The sequence below is a fragment of the Strongylocentrotus purpuratus genome, unplaced genomic scaffold (assembly GCF_000002235.5).
Source record: "Strongylocentrotus purpuratus isolate Spur 01 unplaced genomic scaffold, Spur_5.0 spur5_contig_820, whole genome shotgun sequence".
NCBI lineage: Eukaryota > Metazoa > Echinodermata > Echinoidea > Camarodonta > Strongylocentrotidae > Strongylocentrotus > Strongylocentrotus purpuratus.
This window is the reverse complement of record NW_022145525.1, coordinates 110,979-132,910: the sequence shown is the minus strand read 5'-3', so window position 1 is coordinate 132,910 and position 21,932 is coordinate 110,979. Positions and strand designations below refer to the sequence as shown.

General features: G+C 37.7%; 1 protein-coding gene and 1 long non-coding RNA gene across 2 annotated transcripts; one reads left to right on the top strand and one right to left on the bottom strand.

Annotated features, from left to right (window-relative positions):
* Window positions 1-2,672: 2,672 nt before the first annotated feature.
* Window positions 2,673-12,438, top strand: LOC115918498 (phospholipase A2 AP-PLA2-I-like). The gene is made up of 5 exons (XM_030980589.1): window positions 2,673-2,802; window positions 8,646-8,699; window positions 9,057-9,222; window positions 11,285-11,418; window positions 12,061-12,438. The coding sequence occupies exons 1-5, from the start codon at window positions 2,748-2,750 to the stop codon at window positions 12,408-12,410; spliced, it is 759 nt and encodes a 252-aa protein (XP_030836449.1). The 5' UTR covers window positions 2,673-2,747; the 3' UTR covers window positions 12,411-12,438.
* An 86-nt stretch (window positions 12,439-12,524) lies between these two features.
* On the bottom strand, window positions 12,525-12,758 carry LOC115922197. Its single transcript, XR_004063353.1, has 2 exons — window positions 12,696-12,758; window positions 12,525-12,659 (listed from the first exon to the last, which is right to left on the bottom strand). It is a non-coding gene; the product is annotated as an uncharacterized LOC115922197 (long non-coding RNA).
* Window positions 12,759-21,932: the final 9,174 nt, after the last annotated feature.

Sequence of the window (21,932 nt, the reverse complement as noted above, 5' to 3'; positions counted from 1 at the left end):
AGGCTCACCTCCCTGGACAGACAAACAGAGAGAAGTAGAGAGAACAAATTAGAGAGAGCGAGAGAGGGGAAGAATGAATGAAAAAGAGAGAGACAGACATACAGACTGACAAAAAGTAAGAGAGAACGAGAGAGAGAGAGAGAGAGAGAGAGAGAGAGAGAGAGAGAGAGAGAGAGAGAGAGAGAATGTGCTATGTGGCTGTTTGTGTGGGTGGACAGATGGAAGGATTGTAGAGGGGGGATACATAATTAATGATTCATAAATTTATAAGTCATCAGGAAGAGGCTAAAGAAAGGAATTAGGGGCCGGAAGGGTTACATGTCGGGGTTCTTAGAGATTTCAGAGAAATGGAGACAGGAAGATCTTAGACGTAGTTTCGAATTGTTAAGTGCATAGTAAATGAAATATAGTATCTATTAAAAAAAATACACAAAATTTCGTTAAATTAATAACTTCCAATCATGCCTACGGTAGCACATTTTGCCGCCTAAATATTAGGATATTCGGACATTCCGTTGCCCGAAATCAAATGGGTTTTAGCCAGCAATGTCACTTATTATGGTAAAGTTGTATTTCGTCATCAAATTTCACTAGATAAGGGTCTCATAAATTTGGGCCCCTCACTGCCACATCAGAAGAAATTCAGTTACCTTGCAGCCCGAATAAGAGGATATTCATGCATCCTGCTACCCCAAACCATCCTATTTCTAAATTCTACGAGCGAGCAAAAACAGACAGTGCAATATATTTCAAATGTCATTTCCTCATCAACGTACACTAGAAATGATACAGAAATGATATATTCGAGTACAATGTTCAGGTGCCTCGATGCCTAAATATAAAATGGCGGTTTCTCGAATACTGGAACTTTAAAAAATCTTCGAGAGGGGGGGGGGGGGGGGGGGGTGGGGCTGCAGCACCACCAGCCCACCACACTCCCTCCTGTTACGCCTCTGTCAATTTACTTCACCTGAGTTGAGAGGGCTGAGAGGGTAGATTAATGTCATGCCACATTTTTCCATTAAACTCAACTTTAAAATTGCACCTTTGTATTATCCCAATTGAACTTCACTTTTCTACGGCTTTGATAGCTATTTTAGAATAACATTTTTTTTCCGTAATCGTTAGCATTATATCGCACATAATTGTATATCAATGTTATATAGAAAGCTGGTGAGTACTTAAAGGTAAAGACCAGTTATGGTCATGCGATTGCATTGTGAAAGAAACGTGGAATCGATCAGAAAAGGTTGATCATCTAGCATCTGCAAGGTTCTGGATTCATCAAAATGATAAGAAATTTGGCCCATTCTTCGTAAAGTTACAAGCACTATACACAGAAAGATGTATATGGGACTACCTTATATCTCTCACAGACCATGAGAGAAACAAATTTACCAAATATATGAATTAGTAGGCGGTTTCCCGGCAAATTTTTTATCATCATGTATTAGTCAAAACATATTCTTTTACATGATTGGTAATGAGAGCTTCCATTTCATTTTTTGAAATTGGGTGTTTCCAATACTGGTCTTTACCTTTAAAACTGAATTGGATCCATAATTGATATCAGGTTTGGCCAAATCTTCTCTCATGATGGAGCTAGATATTCAACGTTGACGTGATCTACACTAATTCACATTTCATCTTTAACAAATAATTCAAAAACATATATCATAAATAGATAAAAAAAAATATCTATCTATTTTTCGATGATTAAAATTTTCACACCTCTACCTTTTGTTAAACTTCAAATTTGCATATTTCCTAACTTTAATAACCTAAAGGGGAAACAAAAACTTTCTCGCTCTATGCTTTGTAAATTATATAACAATCGTAGTGTAATTCAATTATAATCATGTATGAAAATTAAAGCCCTTTTAAAGTATTGGGAGCCCTAAATTCGCCAAACATTTTTATGGCAAAATTCCACTTAAATTGTATCATAATGTGACACACTTCTGCAAAGATCCCCCCCCAAAAAAAAAAAAAAAAAAAAAAAAAATGTTTTTGAAGACAAATATTGATAAAAGTGGAATACACAATTACGGTTTTCTTTTGTACGCAGAAAACATAAATTTTGTATTCTTTCATCAATATTGGACTTCAAACACAATTGTTTTGAAAATCCTTGCAGAAATGTATCTTAAATGACATCATCTTTCACATTATGATATAATTTAAGTGCAATTTTGCCATCAACTTTTTTGGGGCTCCCAGCACTTAAGAGGGGCTTTAAGCAAAAAAAGAGACATAAAATAACGCGTTTATATCATGTATGTGGCGAATAAACACTAGTATATTGTTCTCATTGCAAAGAGCCCCCCCCCCTCTCCACCCTTCCTATTACAAAAAATGTATTTAAATTTAATTTACACTCCATGTAAAAATATTGGGTTTGAGAGTGAACTTATGAGGATAGTCAAAGTGCCTTACGTCATTAAACCTTAAACGTAAAAGAAATCTAAATTTGGACGAAAAAATCAAACCTCTCCCTAAAAATTGAACCCCTGAACGTCAGCATTTTCCCCTTACATTTCCGTATCAGCATTACAGCCTCTTGTTGCTTAGCAACGACCGACCAATCAAAGGTGACATCATGAGCCCCCTATGAGGAGACACTCATTCAATTAGCTACTTTCTAAACTGAACTTCTAATGAGTCAGTTTGGGGGTATTATAAATGAAGGTCTGTTGGTGATTCAAGACAGTCTTTCTGATTTCATGTTGTGAGTAAGAACAACTATCATGGCTTGTACAAAAAAATGGGCAGTGTTTGCTGTATTCGTGTCTGTCATTGTTGGTAAGTATATTATATTGAGTCTAAAGTATTCATACTCTATATAATTTCATGTTATAAGTGTATTGTTTCAGGTATTTAGCCTTTAATGTTTATAGCTTCATACATGTCTTCGTGTATTCGTTGACGTTCTCATATCTATTTTGTATTGGTTTATATAAGGCATGCTCGACACAAGCGAGACCTTTGCTTTTTAGGATTGATGCCTTCTTTCTTAGGTTGAAACTGTTAATGTGCTCTTAAAACTGTTTGTGAGTCATTACATATGCATACTTAAGTATTTTAAGATGACCACAACAACAATGGAAGAAAATGAATGTTGAAAATCGAAATTTGAACTAATATCATAAGTATTTTCAGCGTCTGTGAATAATTTGTAAAGCCCTTTATCATGTTTTTTTTTTTTGGTGTGGGGTATGATAATAATGTATATACATATATCAGGGCAGGTGGGGTGAGTATTCGTTAGGTGTTTTTGTTTCTTTTCTTTTTTTCATATTGGAATAAGAGTAATATTGATATGAGAATATTGTGATGCCTCGTTTTGCGACTTTTAATGGTAGTAATTGTGCATGTGATCATGATCATGATAGTATAATACAAATTGTTGTGTATAAATACATGTACGGATTTTAAAGAATAGTGTTGAGAAATAATCTTTGGATTAAATTCATTGCTCTAAGGTAAACCTAGTAAGTGCGGTAAGCAGTCATTATAGAGATTATTATTCCATTATCAACGATCTCTACTTATTATTTATCTACTCCCCCTTTCAGTGTTCAGTTGTAATAAGATTTCAACTTTCCGATTTAATTTGTTTTAAACGATTTGTGACAATCCAACTCGGCCAGTAGTATGTATATGGTGTTCAGTTTATATAATGTTTAGCATGATTCGAACTTTGCGGTATAAACATTTTAAAAGTTAAATGCAGATTTCAATTCTTTACTCAATTTGAAATGGAGCAATAATAATCATTCCCTAAAACCACAAATATGATGTTAAAGAAATAAAGTAACTCATTTCAATTTCCCAAAATATTCTGTTCATATTTATTTCACATTTGTGGTTACACAGTTTTGCTGTTAAAGAGGTATACAAAATATTTTAAAAACCAGGTTGAGTGATTAATTTTACGACAAGGATATTTCCGTCTAACTCTCATGCTGAGTGCTGATGACCAACCCAATGCCATAAATAGAGTTACTGAACTTCTCCTAATTGATGTTCTTGATTCACAGCAGTATATCATTTCAGTCATCTTTTAACTAGATTTAATCAACTGACACAAAATCTGTTATGGAATCTCATAATCAGATAACGGGGAAATTCAAATAATTTTGGTTGATGTAATTGCGATTTTTTTTTTTTTTTTATTTTTTTTATTTGATTTTATTTATTTTCCACTCAAATACCCACAAATTAAATGACATATATAAACCATACAGTAATACAATATATAATAGAACAAATGAATTATACAAGTAACGAAATACTGACAAGTATGTTCGTGATCAAGTTTACAGAGTACATTTAAGTTTGCTATTAGTCCTAAGAAGGAATTCGATGAGGATTTGTTGATGCCCAAGTTTGCATAATTATTGTCAATGCTTAAAATGTTTATTCAGTTACAGCATCTTTACAAAATACTTTTTGATTATTCTAAAGATATACCGCGGATTGGACTTATTGTTCTAAGAATGTTGATATAATCATTTTTTTAACGAAATGAAAGAACCATCTCCTCTATTCACTCTGCATTCAAGGACAATTGAAAACAGAAGCACGCTTCTTTTAGGGGGATCTGTTATATTTGTAATCTTAATGCCAAACTTCTTCAGAGGAGTATGAAAGTTTCCTTTTTCTCTGCTTGTAGTGGATATTCATTACCAAAGTTACATTAAACATTCAGATAAAGTATATTTTTAGTTTCTTGGATCCTTCAAGGTAAATGTTGTTAGGATGCCAAACGAATAGAGGCCACAGGGGCCTGGATAGGGGTAATGATTAACTTCCGTGTATTGTTATGAAACAGATGTTACTTTACATGAGTTTAATTTTACAAGCTGTCTTAAAATACAATGAACTTCGTTTGATTAATCACCAGGTTGTATATCTGCTGTGAATATTCAAAGAGAGTCTCAGGGATAGGCTATTACCAAGGACATGCCATGCTATCTATAACTCATCACAATGAATTAAATTAAGTTGGCTCGCCATCTTACACTAAGAGGGGGTGCTATGGGGTCACGTTATGCTCCAACTTTACAAAAAGAACGACTATATTGCAAACCAAATGAATGTTGAATAGTTAGATATCATAGATATTTAATACCGTGATTTAGAATAAATGTAAATTGAGAGTTCACTTAATTTTGATTTGATGATCAAAATAAGTTTGTTAAAACAAGCGCATAGTCTTTATTTAGACCGAGGTTAGGTATGTTGTGTTTTTTTTTTTTTTTTTTTTTTTTTTTTTACAGAGATGTAGTCTGACGCCATGTTGCATAAGAACAATGGATTTTAAAATATTCAAACTATACACTGACTTGTTTAGATGAGCGATAATGGCGAGTTTAAATTTGTGTTGAATGATCTAAGTTGAAGTTGTACCGAGGATATCAATTATACATGCACATAAGAGACCGTTTTGAATTACTCTTTCAAAGCCGATCATAAAGATAATAATTCATAAAATTTGATTTTGAAACACTCGTTGTGTTGAAAATGGTTAAAAAGAAATTGGATACGTGGATAGATCTAACAGACAGATGAGATAGCATGTGTCTGATTAGTCAGATAGTCGAGGTAGATTGGTCATCCCATGCGGGGTTGTCTTATGAAACCATGACGAGGCCATTTATAAAGCTGACAAGAGCAAAAATAACGAACCATTCGATACGTTGGATATATGAATATGATGTACATGCACCATAAAGGGGAGATAAGTAGATGAGAAAATAGAAGGAACGGGTAAAATAAACTGTATTTTTCAAATAGGCCCGTTTTAAGAGTGTGCAGGCTAATAACACAATTAAAAAGGACGATTCAACCTTTGCAACAAGTTGAGGGATCTTAACGCATAAATAGCAGAGACTTAAATTGATAAACATATACAAAAAGTTGGATAGATACGAAAGAAAGTTCTGAAAGTTTGAAAAATGATTAGACGTATTACGGAAAATATCAAATTGGGAAATTGGTCATTCAAATGTGGCGTGTTATTTATAGGGAATTTTGTTTTCGACAAAAAAATCAATTCAATTTCTCTACGAGGAATTACCTCGGGGCTGTATTAAAAACCATAGGCGCCGGAAGTGGGGGGGGGGGGGGGGGCAAAACGCATTTTGGCCCCCCCCCCAAAAAAAGCAATAAAAGAGTAAAGATGGTTTGTATTTTTAACCCAAAAGGACATGACAATAATAAAAACCTGAATAAAATGACATATAAAATTCCATTGAAAGAGAAGGAAAGTTAGCAGGAATTAAATTTCCTAAACATTGCGCATGCTCAATGGACGTTTTTATAATAGCGATACGCGCATATCGTGGACATTATTGTGAGAGAATGGGAAAGCATGTCTGTTTTGTTATAGGGGTAAGAATACATGAGCTCCTGGACGCTGGTCTACTGATGGGGGGGGGGGGGGGGTTATTTCTTATTCGATATCAGTGATTTACAAATGTTGCTGAAATGACATGATTTTCCGGTATTTTTTCTCAATTTTTGTGTAAGTCATACCTTTTTATGCGTTTGTTGGAAAATTAGACAATCCCAAATGTACAGTCGGACGAAAAAATATGCTTATTTAGAAGCCTTTATGTCATGGTCTGCAAAAATGCTGGGCTCGGGGGCTCGAGCCCCCCTTAATTTTTGAAAAAAAGTATGGTACAGAGAAAAAGAAAGAAAGAGAGAGAGAAAAAATAAGTGACCTGCCAATGTCACAAATGAGGTATCAAAATATGCTCATCTGACCGTAATTAAATGCCTCAAACACCCGAGCTTCCGGGGGCTCTGTCCTCTGGACCTCACCAAGGGCCCTAAGGCGGCCCCTGGATGCTCATCTGACAGTAGTTAAATATTGAAACCTTTGAGCTTCCGGGGGGCTCTGTCCCCTGGATCACATCAATAGCCTTAAAGAAGGCCCCTGGATGCTGATCTAACCGTAATTAAATACCTGAAATCCTTGAGCTTCCGGGGGGGGGGGGGGGCTCTGCTCCCTCGATTCTCTGCCAATTAGTGACCTGCCAGTGTCACAAATAAGGTATCTAAATATGCTCATCTGACCGTAATTTAATACCTAGAAACCCTGGGCTTCCGGGGGCTCAGCCCCTTGACCCCCTGCCGAGGCTCATGCTCTGGACCCCACGCCAATTTACGCTCTACCTGATCGTTATTACTTCACTTTGAAAAATGTTCCGCGGGGCCTGCATTTAACGTATAAGAGTGGTGGTGATGCAGATTTTTCTTCTGCCCCCCCTTCTAAACGTTTTTGCTCATTACGTCACTGCCCCTGGAAGGTGAGCCCCCTGAAATGTTCCCCCCCCCTCTAACTGCTTCCGACGCGCCTGTTAAAAACGACATGTTATTATAAATATTCTGCTCAGCAGTGAAAGTTTTAAAAACTTATTACTATTTCACGCACTTTGTATGTTGGAGCAAATTGAATTAGAGTCGTTTGAGATTACATCACAGTGACGCTTTTAAGTACTTCATCAGTGCGATATTTCATTTTGTTTATCCAAATAAATCGATTTTATTCAAACTCTCACCAATCTCTTTCTTCTTTTTTGTTGTTGGTTATACATGAGCATTATGTAACTTCAGAAATGTTCACAAGCAAATATCAAGATTGGTATAACTGTGATTTTCAAACTTTCAATTTACAAAATATTTGATTATGAAAGAAACTCGTTAATTAATAAAAGGAAATCTAGATACACCCCACCCCCCCCCCCCATAAGGGCAGACGTCAAGGCCATCGCCCAATTGTATAGTAAAGAGATGTTACTATTTATTATCAGACAGTTCACAGAGTGTGTTGTGAGGTAGAGAGAGAGAGAGGGGGGGGGGAGGGGGAGAGTGAGAGACAGACAAACAGACAGACAGAGAGAGAGAGAGAGAGAGAGAGAGAGAGAGAGAGAGGGGGGGGGGGGTGGGGTGGAGATCGAAGCGATGAGACATCAAGGGACGAGGTTGAGAGACCGAGAGACAAATAAGGGTGAATATGAATCTTAGCACATAATTATGAGACACATTCTCGCGTTATAATCCTATTAATGAAATATTACGTAATCCCAGGAAGTTATCACATTTCCTCTTGGCAGCCTACTATACACTGGAAACTGTATGACAGTCACAGTGAGTCAACCGTATGATGGGGCAAGCGCCCCCCCCCCCCACCATGCACACCCTCTCTCTCTCTCTCTCTCTCTCTCTCTCTCTCTCTCTCTCTCTCTCTCTCTCTATCTCTATCTATCTGTCTTCTTCTCCCTCTCTCTCTCCTCCTCTATCCCCCTCTCCCTCTCCCTGTCTCTCTGTCTCTCTCCCTCTCTCTCTCTCTCTCTCTCTCTCTCTCTCTCTCTCTCTCCCTATCTATCTTTCTCCCCCTCCCCTCACTCTGTCTGTCCTCACCCTCCATCCCTCCTTCCTTTCTTTCCCCTCTCTCTCTCTCTCTCTCTCTCTCTCTCTCTCTCTCTCTCTCAGGGTGATTTCCAAATCCCAGTTTTTGCTATAGCTTGTGGAGCCCCTTGTGCCAAAATATTACACTCATTTAATTATCATTCTTAACTTCTTAAGTCAGAAATCTCAATCAATTAAAACTTTTGTTTTCTTTCTTTCTACAGTGGTTGCCATAGTGGTACCAATAGCAGTCTTTAGAAATGCTGGCCAAACGAAGGGTAAGTTAAAGAAAGACTCACGAGTTTTGGATTTCCTGGACATACTTATGTCATCCCAAGGGGGTATTTATTTTACTTATTTTAGTTGTGTATAAATGTATATATATTTACTTATCTATATATTTATTTATTCATTTATTCATTTATTCATTTATTCATTTATTCATTTATTCATTTATTCATTTATTTATCGATTAATTAATACATTCGTTTATTCATTTTCTTTTTTTAAAAGAAACATATCTATCTATCTATATATCTATCTAAGCTCGGATATCATTCATGAACGCGCAAACCCACAGAAATATATAGTTGCTCATACTTTCTTATCTGTCTCCTTATTCACCATGGTAACAGGCAACTCGCTAGAGGGCGGCTCTATGGCACCAAATGAGATGTTTCTACAGTTTGCCGCTATGATACAATGCACAACCAAGAAAAATCCAATTCAATACCAAGGATATGGATGTCATTGTGGGTTCCTCAACGGTGGTAGCGCTAAACCAGTTGATGCTACTGATCAGTAAGTTATAAAACGCACAGATCCGGGTCCTGTTTCACAAAACTTGTCATCAGTGACAAATGACAGTTTTCGTTATAAGCTAGTGAAATCCTTGCTTCTGATTGGTTATCTGAGAACGGAGGGGCGTTTCACAAAGCCTTTTTAAAATGAAAAACGACAAAAATCAGTGAAAAATCTGCTGATAACCAATTAGAAGCAAGACTTCCACTAGCTTATAACAAAAACTGTCATTTGTCACTGATGACAAGTTTTGTGAAACACCCCCTGACTTCATATAAATAACGAATGCTAAAATTCTGTGACAATTTTGCTCTCAGTCAATCGAATGCAATGATTTCAGAAGATAATAAAGGTTATTGTAATTTGTTATTGGTAACCAGTTTTATGAAACAGGCCCCTGACTCTAATTTCCCTAGTACAAGCCTGCCAAGTATTAAATGTCTTTATCTTCGCCAGCAACAATCGGACAATCATACACAATTATCTTATTTCTATTAAGTATAACTATATACAAATAATAGAATAATTGATTTGATTCGATTTGATTTATTTATTTCTGTTTGATTTTCTTTTTCTTTTGCATTTTTACAAATATATAACAAACAAATATTGCAAATTTACACATGACAAAAGAATATATGTAGAATAAGGTAAGGCTGGGTGTAACTAATCGAGAACATCAAACAGGAGGGTTGACAAAATAAGCAAAGCATGATAGTATGACTACCCTCAAAGGATACATAATATTCCAATATTTTGTTCCTCCATATTTGTATTATTATAATACAAATATGGAGGAACAAAATATTGGTAAAAAGGGGGAAAAGACAGAAAAAAGAAGAGAAAAGAAAGAGGGGATGTACATCAATATTCACAGACTTATGTGGTAGTTGGATTTCAAATTGATATATAAAGATTTTAAATAAGAAAAGAAATGCAAATTTGAATACTGAGTGGCCAACTTGGGATACAAAAGAATGAGAAGACTCTCAAGGTTCGGACAGTAAGAATGTGAAAGTAAGATCAGCCAGCTGGTTTTAAACCTGGGCCTGCGAGTCAGAGCCTTGAAATGTTTGTATAGAAGACAGTGTTTATTCAGTATCCCAAGAAGGCCACTCTTTATTCATACGTGTATTCATACCAGGTCATGGAAGGTTATAATCAACGTTTCAATAAATGGAAGCAAAAAAAGTAAACAGTACAGAAAATTATCGAGTTTTGTAACGATGGGTAAACGAGGAGAATTTATTTTGTTGATGGATTTAAAGATAATGAGCAATAAGAAACTTTAACTTTAACTTTAATCTAGTCTACTATGTTTGAAAGAGGTTTTAATAATGTTTTCCATAATAAGAAGATAAAGAAAGGAAAGCTTCTCATTCAAAATATAATATTTGACAACTGTCATAGTTTTCAAGAAGTTTATTGTTTGTGATGAATGACTTTTATGTTTTGGAAACAATGATTTGAATAAATGTTTATGTGCGCAAAAGATATTAATATGCTTTGTCAAATTCCATTTCGTACAATAACCTGCATTACTAGAAAAACAATATTTTTTTTAGTCCTTATAAGCAAATTTGTTTGATGCAATTTCAGAAATTGCATTCATAAGAAATATGGTTTTCCAAAAAAAAAAAAATCACGACTCATAAATGTTAGAGGACGTATATATGATGCCGTAGATGCCGTAGAATGTGACATAGTCGAGTGGTACTAAACACTTGACAGGAGATACAAAGGTCATGGGTCGAAGCCCCGTTGCGCCACCAGTGTCCTTTACCAAGACATTAATCTACCATTGCCACTCTCCATCCAGGCATGGGTACCGTTAGCAAAGAATTCCCTGAATGATATGAGTCTGTATCGTAGCCACTATATACAGTTAGAGGCGAGATCATTAAATCGCCTCAAGTAGGCTCTAAGTAAATTATAGCAGTATGAAATACGCTGCGATGTTATCAAAAATGATTATATTGTGAAAGGGCTGATTTGTTTTAAAAACTGTAGAATAATATCATCCTCAAGGTAAACGTTGACGCTATTTTGTGTATACCTGCAGATGCTGTATGGATCATGATAGATGTCTAAAAGAACTGGAAACAACTGGAGTATGTACCAAACATGCTTTCATTACCACTTACGCAGTCGAGATGAAAGGATGTGGAAAGAAAAAGGCAGCAAACATAACATGCAGTAAGTACTATTAAGATTCGGCTTATGAGTTCATTTGCCTTTTATTTATTTATTTATTTATTCATGATTTATTTCAACAGGGTAGTTTCATTCAATTCCACTTGAACTTTGAAGCCAATGGACTTGCTTTTTAAGAAAGCCCTGCTGAATTTGTCTCTTATCCTCAGGCGAGGTTTTTATTTTCATAATTTCAATACAATATTACATTAATAACTCAATGAATGAGTGAAACATAACATAGGCTAATAAGTAAAATATATACAACAATTCTTCCAGCCCTGCCGAAAACATAACAGTAAAAACATAAATATAATAATACAATCCTTAACAATTGCATACGTACATGTGAAATATCAAAATAAATATACATCTTTTAAAAATAACACTTATTGAATTATACAATATTTATTGTCATTTTAATTTAAAAAAAAAAAAAAAAACCACGCCTAAAACCATGCCTCCATTTTGAATAATCTTATACTAGTGAAAGGGGCTTGCGCCCCACCGCCCCCTGGTTCCACCGATGTAGGCCTATTGTACTGTCCTATTTGATTGTTATTTTTAATTTCTGAATAAATTACCATTATTATTGTCAATGATAAAGAAATAAAGGTGAATTTAAATTTCAAAATTCCTTTACAGAACCTCAAGCCGATTACAGTCCTTTGGAGGCGACGTTTGCTTTTGGTAAGGTCGACTGCGCTGAGTCATTGTGTCGATGTGATAGAGAAGCCGCCGTCTGCTTCAGTCAGAATCCATTCCAGAACCGCTACAAGATGGGTAGGAAACGTAAATCGGCTTGTAAGGCTGGACCAGAGACAGGACCAGGAACAGGAACAGCAACAGGAACAGGAACAGGAACAGGAACAGGACCAACGGCTGGTCTACCAACCAGTACGGATAAACCAATGTTACAGACGACTGTATTTCAACCACCAGTACAAGAGACTGGGAGACCAGCTCCCATCTACCGTATACAGGGGCGGATCTAGCTTTTTGACAAGGGAGAGGGGGGGGGGGGGGGGGGGGGGGGGGGTTGACCCAGTGGCGGATCCAGGATTTTCTAAAAATCGCGCCGTTTTACTTCTTTCTTCTTCTATTTCCCCCTCCCCCCCCCCTTTTTTTTCCTTCCCTTGGCCCCTGCGCATAGCATAGAATAACTTTCATATAACATGCATATAATATATGTTCATTGTATGAAATGAAAGGACCTAGTTTCATTTGGTCATTTATATCAATATCTTTGCCTAGTTTCATTTGGTCATTTATATCAATACCTTTGCCTAGTTTCTTTGAAAAGATATACATGTATATACAGGATATATGTCTTTCATTGATAATATTATTCAGAATTCAATGGAATTAATGTTCATTAGCAGAAAACACACAGCGGCGGAGGGAGGGCCAAATTTAAGAACCCTCATTTGAGTAATTTTCAGATAGTTTTGAGAAGAAAAAAATAGTATTTTAAGCAAAACTCATTTATTGGTTACATTGTCATCATAATGGAAATGGACAAGTATTAAAACATAATAAAGTGAACGATCTAGAGTAAACAATAAATGTATATTCTTATTCGCTTGTTTCAGTTGTCAATAAACAAATTTATACGAGAAAAGGAGTATTTAATGAAGTTATTCAGTGTATTACATGTTACTGCAAGATATCTTACCCGAGATGAATATAAACAGTGTTTATGGAAATAAACCTCATGACGATGATGATGATTCTGAATCTGATGACGATGATAGTGATGATGGTGGTGATGATGATGATGAAGTTGATGATCGAATGATGCTAATGATGATGATAATGATGATGGTGATGATAATGACGATTATGGTGATAATGATGATGATGATGATGATGATGATGATGAGGATGATGATAATGATGATGATAACGATGATGATGACGATGATAGTGATGACCAAGATGATGATCGAATGATGCTTATGATGATGATAATGATGATGGTGAAGATGATGATGATGATGATAATGATAATGATGATGGTGACGATGACGACAATTATGATGATGGTGATGATGAAGATCGATGGTGATCGAATGATAATGATTATGGTGATGACAATGATGAAAAAGATGATGGCGATGATGATGACGACTATTATGATAATGATGGTGATGATGATGATTTGATTATGATGATGATAATGATGATGATGATGACGACGATAATATTGCGCCCGTCTATCTAGTAAACTTATTCCGAGGCAGAAATAAAGGTCCCACATTGGCACTGGTCATTGTGGGAGGATAAGTCTATATACTCTACCCCCCCCCCCCCCGCGCTTTCTCCTCACACCCCCTCTCTCTCCCTCTCTCTCTCTCTCTTTCTCTGTATTTCTCTCTCTCTCTCTCTCTCTCTCTCTCTCTCTCTCCCTATCTTCTTTTTATTTGTTTAAATAATTTAATTGGAGAGACATGTGCCCCCATTGTAATCCACTGCATCGTTCAGTCAGACCTTATGAAATAGAAATGCATGCACAAGCCTGTCTCAAACTTGAACTAATCGCCAAATGAAACAAAAAGTCCATGATTAAAGTGTTTAAAGACCGTCAATACTACTGGGCCAGAAGGGATTAGACCAGACAGCAAGGTCACTGACAGGTGGCTATCTCATTAACTCAGCTCTCAACTAACATAAGAAAAAGAGGATCATGGGGGACCAACAGGCACCGATTGGGGAAGTTTTCTATATAGAGGGAGCAAGTAGCTACAAGTAGGACAGTGGGGCTTAAAACATAGAAATCACGGTTTCATGACCCCCTACTTTATAACTGCAATGTAACAACAAATAAGAGCACTTTCTGGAGAAAAAAAGGAACCTTCAAAGGGAAATCCTCAACGCAAAAATATTATTGGTATATTATATAACCCTATTATTGTGATTACATTATCAGGGATGATATCAATATTTGTTTCTCTTTTTAAATCATATAAGATATTGCTTAAGCATCATACTTTGCATTTGGGTATGATAGTCTGAAAATTCATTTGCGAGCGAGGAAAATTTTGTGAGGATTTGTGAGATCGCAGTGCGAAAAATTACATCTTATAAAGAGGGAAAACCAAATCCTAATGGGGTTATAAGCACATTCTCATAACGGAAGACTAAAAAAGACCTTTGATAAGTTACATAACATCTAGGCTATAACTACGAGCAAGCGTAGCGAGCGATCTTGGGGGTTGGGGGGTGGGGGGGGGGGGGACTCTAGTCGCATGAAATTAGGGGCACATTTAATGATGAGAGGAAAAGGGGACACTTATCGAAAGGGTTAAGACACTTATTAGAAAAGAAAAGGACCACGTGTGAAAGTACAAAGGCTTTTTATCAGAGTTGAAACGACGAAAAGGGATTTTATAAGAATGGGAAATGGGCATTTGTCGACGGAAAAGAGGCACTCATCAGATTTTGATAGGGACACTTATAGGAAGTGAAAAGGGGCATTTATGAAAAAGGGATAGGTTCCTTATAAGAAAGGAAAAAAGGGCACCGATCAGATTTTAATAGGGGCATTTATCGGAGGTGAAATAGGGAGCTTTTTATGAGAATGGGGTAGTGGCTCTTATTAAAAAGAAACGGGGCACTAATCAAAGATGAAAAGGGGTAAGTATGAGAAGGGGAAGGGGCACTTATACGAAGGAAAAGGAGCATTTATTGGAAGGGAGAATGGGGGATGTGTCAAAATAAAAGGGGCATTTATATAAGATGACAAGAGCACTTATAAGGTGGGGAAGGGGCACTTCTTGTACCTGAAAAGGGGAACTTACTAGAGATTTTAAAAAGGTATTTATATCAATGGAAAATGGACACTTATTGCAAAGGAAAATGTGAACTTGTTTAAGGATATAAAAAATAAAAGGGGCACTTATCAGAGGTGGAAAGGGGAAGGGGCATTTTTAAACATTAATAGGGGCACTTGTCAAAGTAAAAGGGGCACTTCTTACAAAGTTAAAGGGGTACTTTGGGGTACTTGAAAAAGTTGGGGTACTGTGCCGCCTCTGTAATGGCCCATATATATAATAATATCAAGTTAGGTACATGTATTGTTTTTATTTTAGAGTTTGCTCACGCCCATTTATTGTAGTGTAGCCTTTAATCGAGGAGTTAGGAGAGGTTCAATCTTCTATATTTGAAGATAAAAAATGAAGGTGGGGCATATTATCAGGCATTTATTTTGTTAGTTCACTCTGATATGAATTAAAAAAAAACTTGATTAGTATTTTCTTATTCACTCTAATAATACTCTGGGGATCTTGTTAAATTGCCAACTAACATAACATCTAAATTAGCAGAGTATTCTATGGAGTCTACATGTTTTAGCTTGCACGGTAGCATATATTGGCACGAGCTTTAGTGGAGTCATGAATATTCATTAGTCCCTACGTCACAGACGTGCGGCGTGCGTAGTGTGTCATATACACATGTACTAGTACACGAGTACGTTTGTAAGTATTAGAATATTATACGTTGCTCCGGAATGAAGAGAATCGCTATAAAGGACGAATTACTCCGTGAAGCCAAGTACGAACAGAGAATTGAAAGCAACTACACTCCCTAATCTGGCTAGTTTTGTAATAACAAATAGGTATTTTTTTCATAATAGTTTACTCTTTCGTGGCTTCATACTAAGGAACTTTCAAAAAGATGATTTGTAGAAAAAAGAAAACTGAAGAAAAGAAAACATGTGCACCCAGCAGTTCAATGCAGTTCCTACCTATAGGCCTACCTAAACCCACCTATACTTGCATGTTGCTTAAATAGTTGACAGCCACAATATTTAGTAAAATAATAGGCGTTTCATGTATTTTAATATGGTAAGTTGCTCGATATGATTTGATTCGATATGTATCTCATTAATGAAACCATCTCAAGGCTATAAGTCTCAAACATATCTTCACCATTAAACCGAGTGCCAGCAGCATTAAACCATGCATGCCCCCAAATTTAGTGATCTTCTTTTGGATATCGAAGTACCGAGGTTTCACTGGTTTATATTTAGCAAAATGAAAATTGTAATACTATAATGTTCGAGTACATCACTTTGTATATGATTTGATCCGAGATATATCTCATTAATGAAACCACGCAAAGGCATGCTAGTTTCAAACAAACCATCACCATTAAACCGAGGGCCAACACCATTAAACCATGCGCCAAATTTGGTAATCTTCTTTTGTGCATCGAAAGACCGAGGTTTCACGGGTTTATTAGGAAAATGGAAATTTAATACTAGTAAATGCTTGATATTAAACATCGGTCAGTCTATAATTTGATCCGAGATAATGTCTCATAAATGAAACCATCTAAATAGTCTCAAACAAACCATCACCATTAAACCGAGTGCCAACACCATTAAACCATGCGCCAAATTTAGTAATCTTCTTTTGTGCATCGAAAGACCGAGGTTTCCCGGGTTTAATTAGGGAATTGGAAATTTGATACTATAATGTCCGATTACATCACTCAGTATTTGATTTGATCATAATTTATATATATCTCATTAATAAAACCATCTAAAGGCTATTATAGTCTCAAGCAAACCATCACCATTAAACCGAGGGCCAACACCATTAAACCATGCGCCAAATTTTGTAATCTTCTTTTGTGTATCGAAAGACCGAGGTTTCCGGGTTTATTTAGGGAATTGGAAATTTGATACTGGTAAGATGCTCGATAACATCACTAAGTCTGATTTGATTAGATATGTATCTCATTAATGAAACCATGCAAAGGCATTCTGGTCTCAAACAAACCAACACCATTAAACCGAGTGCCAACACCATTAAACCATGTGCCAAATTTAGTAATCTTCTTTTGTGTGTCGACAGACGAGGATTCACGGGTTATTTAGAAAAATGGAAATTTTATACTAGTAAAATGCTTGATATAAAACATCGGTCAGTCTATAATTTGATCCGAGATAATGTCTCATAAATGAAACAATCTAAACAGGGGCGTCGCCAAGGGGGGGGGGGGGGTGTGGGGGTGCTACACCCCCCCCCACCTGTCAGGATATTGTCGGTAAAATTGCGCTGCCGTCGGGAAAAAGAGAAAAGGGGGGAGGGAAAAAAAGAGAGGGAAAAAAAAGAGAGGGAAAAAAAAAAGAGGGAAAAAAAGAAAGGGAAAAAAGAGAGGGGAAGGGAAAGAAAAGAAAAAAGAAAAGGAAAAGAAAAGAAAGAAAGGAAAAGAAAGGAAAGAAAGGAAAAGAAAGGAAAGGAAAGAAAAGAGAAGAAAGAAAGAGAAAAAGAAAAAGAGGGGGAAAGGAAAGAAAGGAAAAGAAAGAAAAGAAAGAAAAGGAAAAAAAAAGAAGAAAAAAGAGTGAAAGGGAAACAAAAGAAACGGGGGATGAAAGAGAGGAGAGAGAGGGGAGGTAAGAGTCTGAGAGAGGAGGAGTGGGAGTAAAAGAGAAAAGGGGGTTGTTGGGTGGAGTCGTCTCGTCGACGGAGCAAGAAAGACACGGGTAAATATGTTGCTGTGTCGGGTCAGCTGTGTCGGTATTCTTGCTCGATCCTCATCAATGCAAAAGTTTAAAGTCGGTGAGATGTATATTGTCGGTCGGCCGACAAGTTTTTTTCCCTACGAACTGCGACTTCTTATCCGCTGTGACGACTTCGAGAGTGACTACAACTACAATACTTGTATTTTCTCAAAGTTTCACTTTCCTATAATATCAGCTAAAGATATCAGAGGTTTAAAATTTTCGGGGAAACTAAATTCAAACAAGGTTTTAGAGTCAACAACGGTACGACGAATCATTTTCCTTTCTTTATATTGTGATGAAACGCCAAAAATTCCGCGCTTCGCCCGGAAGGGGAGACTTCATTTAGACGAATCGAGAACGGTACAACGAATCGTCTTCTTTCTCTAATAATTTAGGAAACGTCAAAGCTTCCGCGCTTCGCGCGAAAGTGGGAAACTGAATTCAGACAAATAGGGCTTACTAAAAGTCGAATACGTTACAACGAATCGTGTTCTTTCTCTAATAATTTGAGGAAACATCAAAGCTTTCGCGCTTCGCGCGAGAGGGGTAACGTGAATTCAGATGAATAGGGCTTAATAAGATTCGAAAACGGTACGAGGAATCGTGTTCCTTTCTCTATATTGTGATGAAACGCCAAAAATTCCGCGCTTCGCGCGGAAGGGGAAACTTCATTTAGACGAGTCGAGAACGGAACGACGAATCGTCTTCTTTCTCTAATAATTTAAGGAAACGTCAAAGCTACCGCGCTTCGCGCGAAGGGGGAAACTGAATTCAGACAAAATTAATAGGGCTTATTTAAAGTCGAAAACGGTACAACGAATCGTGTTCTTTCTCTAATAATTTAAGGAAACGTCAAAGCTTCCGCGCTTCGCGCGAGAGGGGGAAACTGAATTCAGACAAAATTAATAGGGTTTATTAAAAGTCGAAAACGGTACAACGAATCGTGTTCTTTCTCTAATGATATGAGGAAACGTCAAAGCTTTCGCGCTTCGCGCGAGAGGGGGAAACTGAATTCATATTAATAGGGCTTATTAAGAGTCGAAAACGGTACGACGAATCGTCTTCTTTCTCTAATAATTTAATGAAACGTCAAAACTTCCGCGCTTCGCGCGGAATGGGGAAACTTTATTCAGATTAGGATTAAGAGCCGAGAACAGTACACCGAATCGTCTGCTTTTTCTCATAATTTAATGAAACGTCAAAGCTTCCGCGCTTTGCGCGGGGGGAATACTGAATTCAGAAAAGGATAAACAGTCGAGAATGGTACAGCAAATCGTCTTCTTTTTTTTATAATAATTTAATGAAACGTCAAAGCTTTCGCGCTTCGCGCGGGAGGGGGGGGGGGGGGGGAGGGGGGAAACTTCATCCAGCCTAGGATTACCAGTCGAAAACGGTACAATTAATCGTCTTCTTTTCCTAATAATTTAAGGAAACGTCTAAGCTTCCGCGCTTCGCGCGGGAGGCTCATCACCCACACCCCTTATGAGCACGCTTTTAAGTGATTCTCTTGCTCACTACCGCCCCTCCCTAAAATAAGATCCTAGCTCCGCGCCTGCATTAAAATATATAGCTATGATGCTGACTAAATTGAAGAAATAATTCGTATATTAATGTCGTCGAGGAAAATGACCATTTTGCGCATATGCAAGTACTATAGATAGTCCATAGGAAAAACAATTTTAGCCTTCGGCCCCAGGTTTATAGGGTTGACTTTGTAGACATTGCAAATTTAATTTTGTCGGTAATTGGAGGCTACTTTTGTCGGTAATCGTTGGCCTCTACACCCCCCCCCCCCCGCTGAAAAAGGTCTAGCGACGCCCCTGCATCTAAATAGTCTCAAACAAACCATCACCATTAAACCGAGTGCCAACACCATTAAACCATGCGCCAAATTTAGTAATCTTCTTTAAAAGTTTGTGTATCGAAAGACCGAGGTTTCCCGGGTTATTTAGGGGATTGGAAATTTGATACTGGTAAGATGCTCGATAACATCACTAAGTCTGATTTGATTAGATATATATCTCATTAATGAATCCATCTAAAGGCTATATTAGTCTCAAACAAACCAACACCATTAAACCGAGTGCCAACACCATTAAACCATGCGCCAAATTTAGTAATTTTCTTTTGTGTATCGAAAGACCGAGGTTTCCCTGGTTTATTTAGGAAAATGGACGTGAGGGTCGCTATTCATAATGCGGAATGAGAGTCTCTATTTATAATGGTCATTATCATTCATAAAGATGTTGTATTGCCCTTTAGCCAAAAAATTGGGTCGGTCGGGGTTTTTTCCCTCCCTCTTTGGGCTGATATTTCTCAGTTTTGTAATTATTTTTATTTTATATTCATTAAACATTTGCGGGGGGGACGCCACGTGACCCCGAATATTTGTAGAAAACATTTATTGAAAACATTGAAAACGTACATTTCTGAACCAAAAGAGAAAAAGAAAAAAAAGGCGTGCCCCAAATATGTACGTGAGCCATCATCCCAGGCCCCAGCCCCCCCCCCCCCGCCCCTTAATCAGTCCGACCACGCTGCGCCATTCGGCCCACCCTCCACGCAGTATTCCCTTGGTACAAGTATATTACCGACAATTCTCGTCCAATTAGTTCATAGATGGTGTAGCCTGTTTATGTTTCAAGGAGGGAGGGACAGTGGGGATGTGGCAGCGTTGCCATCAAGGGGCTGATCCAGGCGCGGATCCAGGGGAGCCGAGCGGGCCTTGCCCCCCCCCCCCCCCCAAAAAAAAAAGAAGAGAGAGAGAGAGAGAGAGAGAGAGAAGGAAAATAAGGGAAAGGGAAAGAGGAGAGAAAGTTTAAGAAAGAAGAGGCAAAATAAAAGTAAAGGGGGGAGAAGAAGGATATAGGGGGGCGAAAGGGTGTTACCTCCCCCCCCCCCATCAAAAAAAATTAGAAAAAAGGAAGGAAAGGGAAAGAACAAATAAAAGAAGAGAAAAAGGGAAGGATAAAAAGAGGAAGAAGGGGGATATCAGTTGCAATTTTTCAGCCAACAAGTTGTGGATCGGGGGAGGGACCACAAGGCTCTTCCCTCTCCCCCCCCCCCCCGCCCCTGCCAAAAAAAGAGAAGTGAGGTACAGGTAAAGAGGAGAGCTGAAAGGGCACAAAAAGAGGAAGAAGAAAAGAAAAGGGTGAAAAGAAGGGGAGATCAGTTGCGATTAAGCCAACAACGTGTGGATCGGGCGGGGGGGGGGGGCAAAAGGCCCTTGCCCCCCCCCAAGCAAACCCAAACGAGAGAGAAGGAATGTAAGGGAAAGGGAAAGAGGAGAGAAAGGGAAAGAAAAAAAAGAGAAAGAAGAAAGGTAGGGGAGATCAGTTGCGATTTTGTCCCGCCAACAAGGTGTAGATCGGGCGGGGGGGGGGGCACTATAAATAAAACATGGTTTATTTCTAATTCGATACCGGTGATTTATAAATGTGTATAAATGACATACTTTTCCGAGAATTGTCCTCACTTTTTAGTAAAGTATAATTTTTAAGGCATCCGTTTGTTGGAAAATGACAAATTCCTCAATTTACAGTCTGGCAAGAAATATGATTATTTAGAGGCCTTCATGTCAGAGCCCGCGAAATGGCGGGGCTCGGAGGCCTCGAGCTACCCCCACACTTTTTTTGAAAAAGTATATCAAAGAGAATATAGAAAGAAAGGGAGAATGGAAGAAATAATAGTGTCCTGCGAGATTCACAAAATAATAAGGTATCAAAATATGCTCATCTGACCGTGATTAAATGCCTAAAACCCCTGAGCCTTCGAAGGCTCTGCCCCCTGAATTCCACCTAGGGCCCTAAGGCGGGCCCTTGGATGCTCATCTTTCGGTAATTTAATGCCTAAAACCTCTGAGCTTCTGGGGGCTTCGCCCCCTGGACCCCACGCCAATAAGTAACCTGCCAGTGTCACAAATAAGGTATCAAAATATGTTCATCTGGCCGTAATTAAATGCCTAAAACCGCTGAGTTTCTGGGGCTCCGCCCCCTCGACCTCA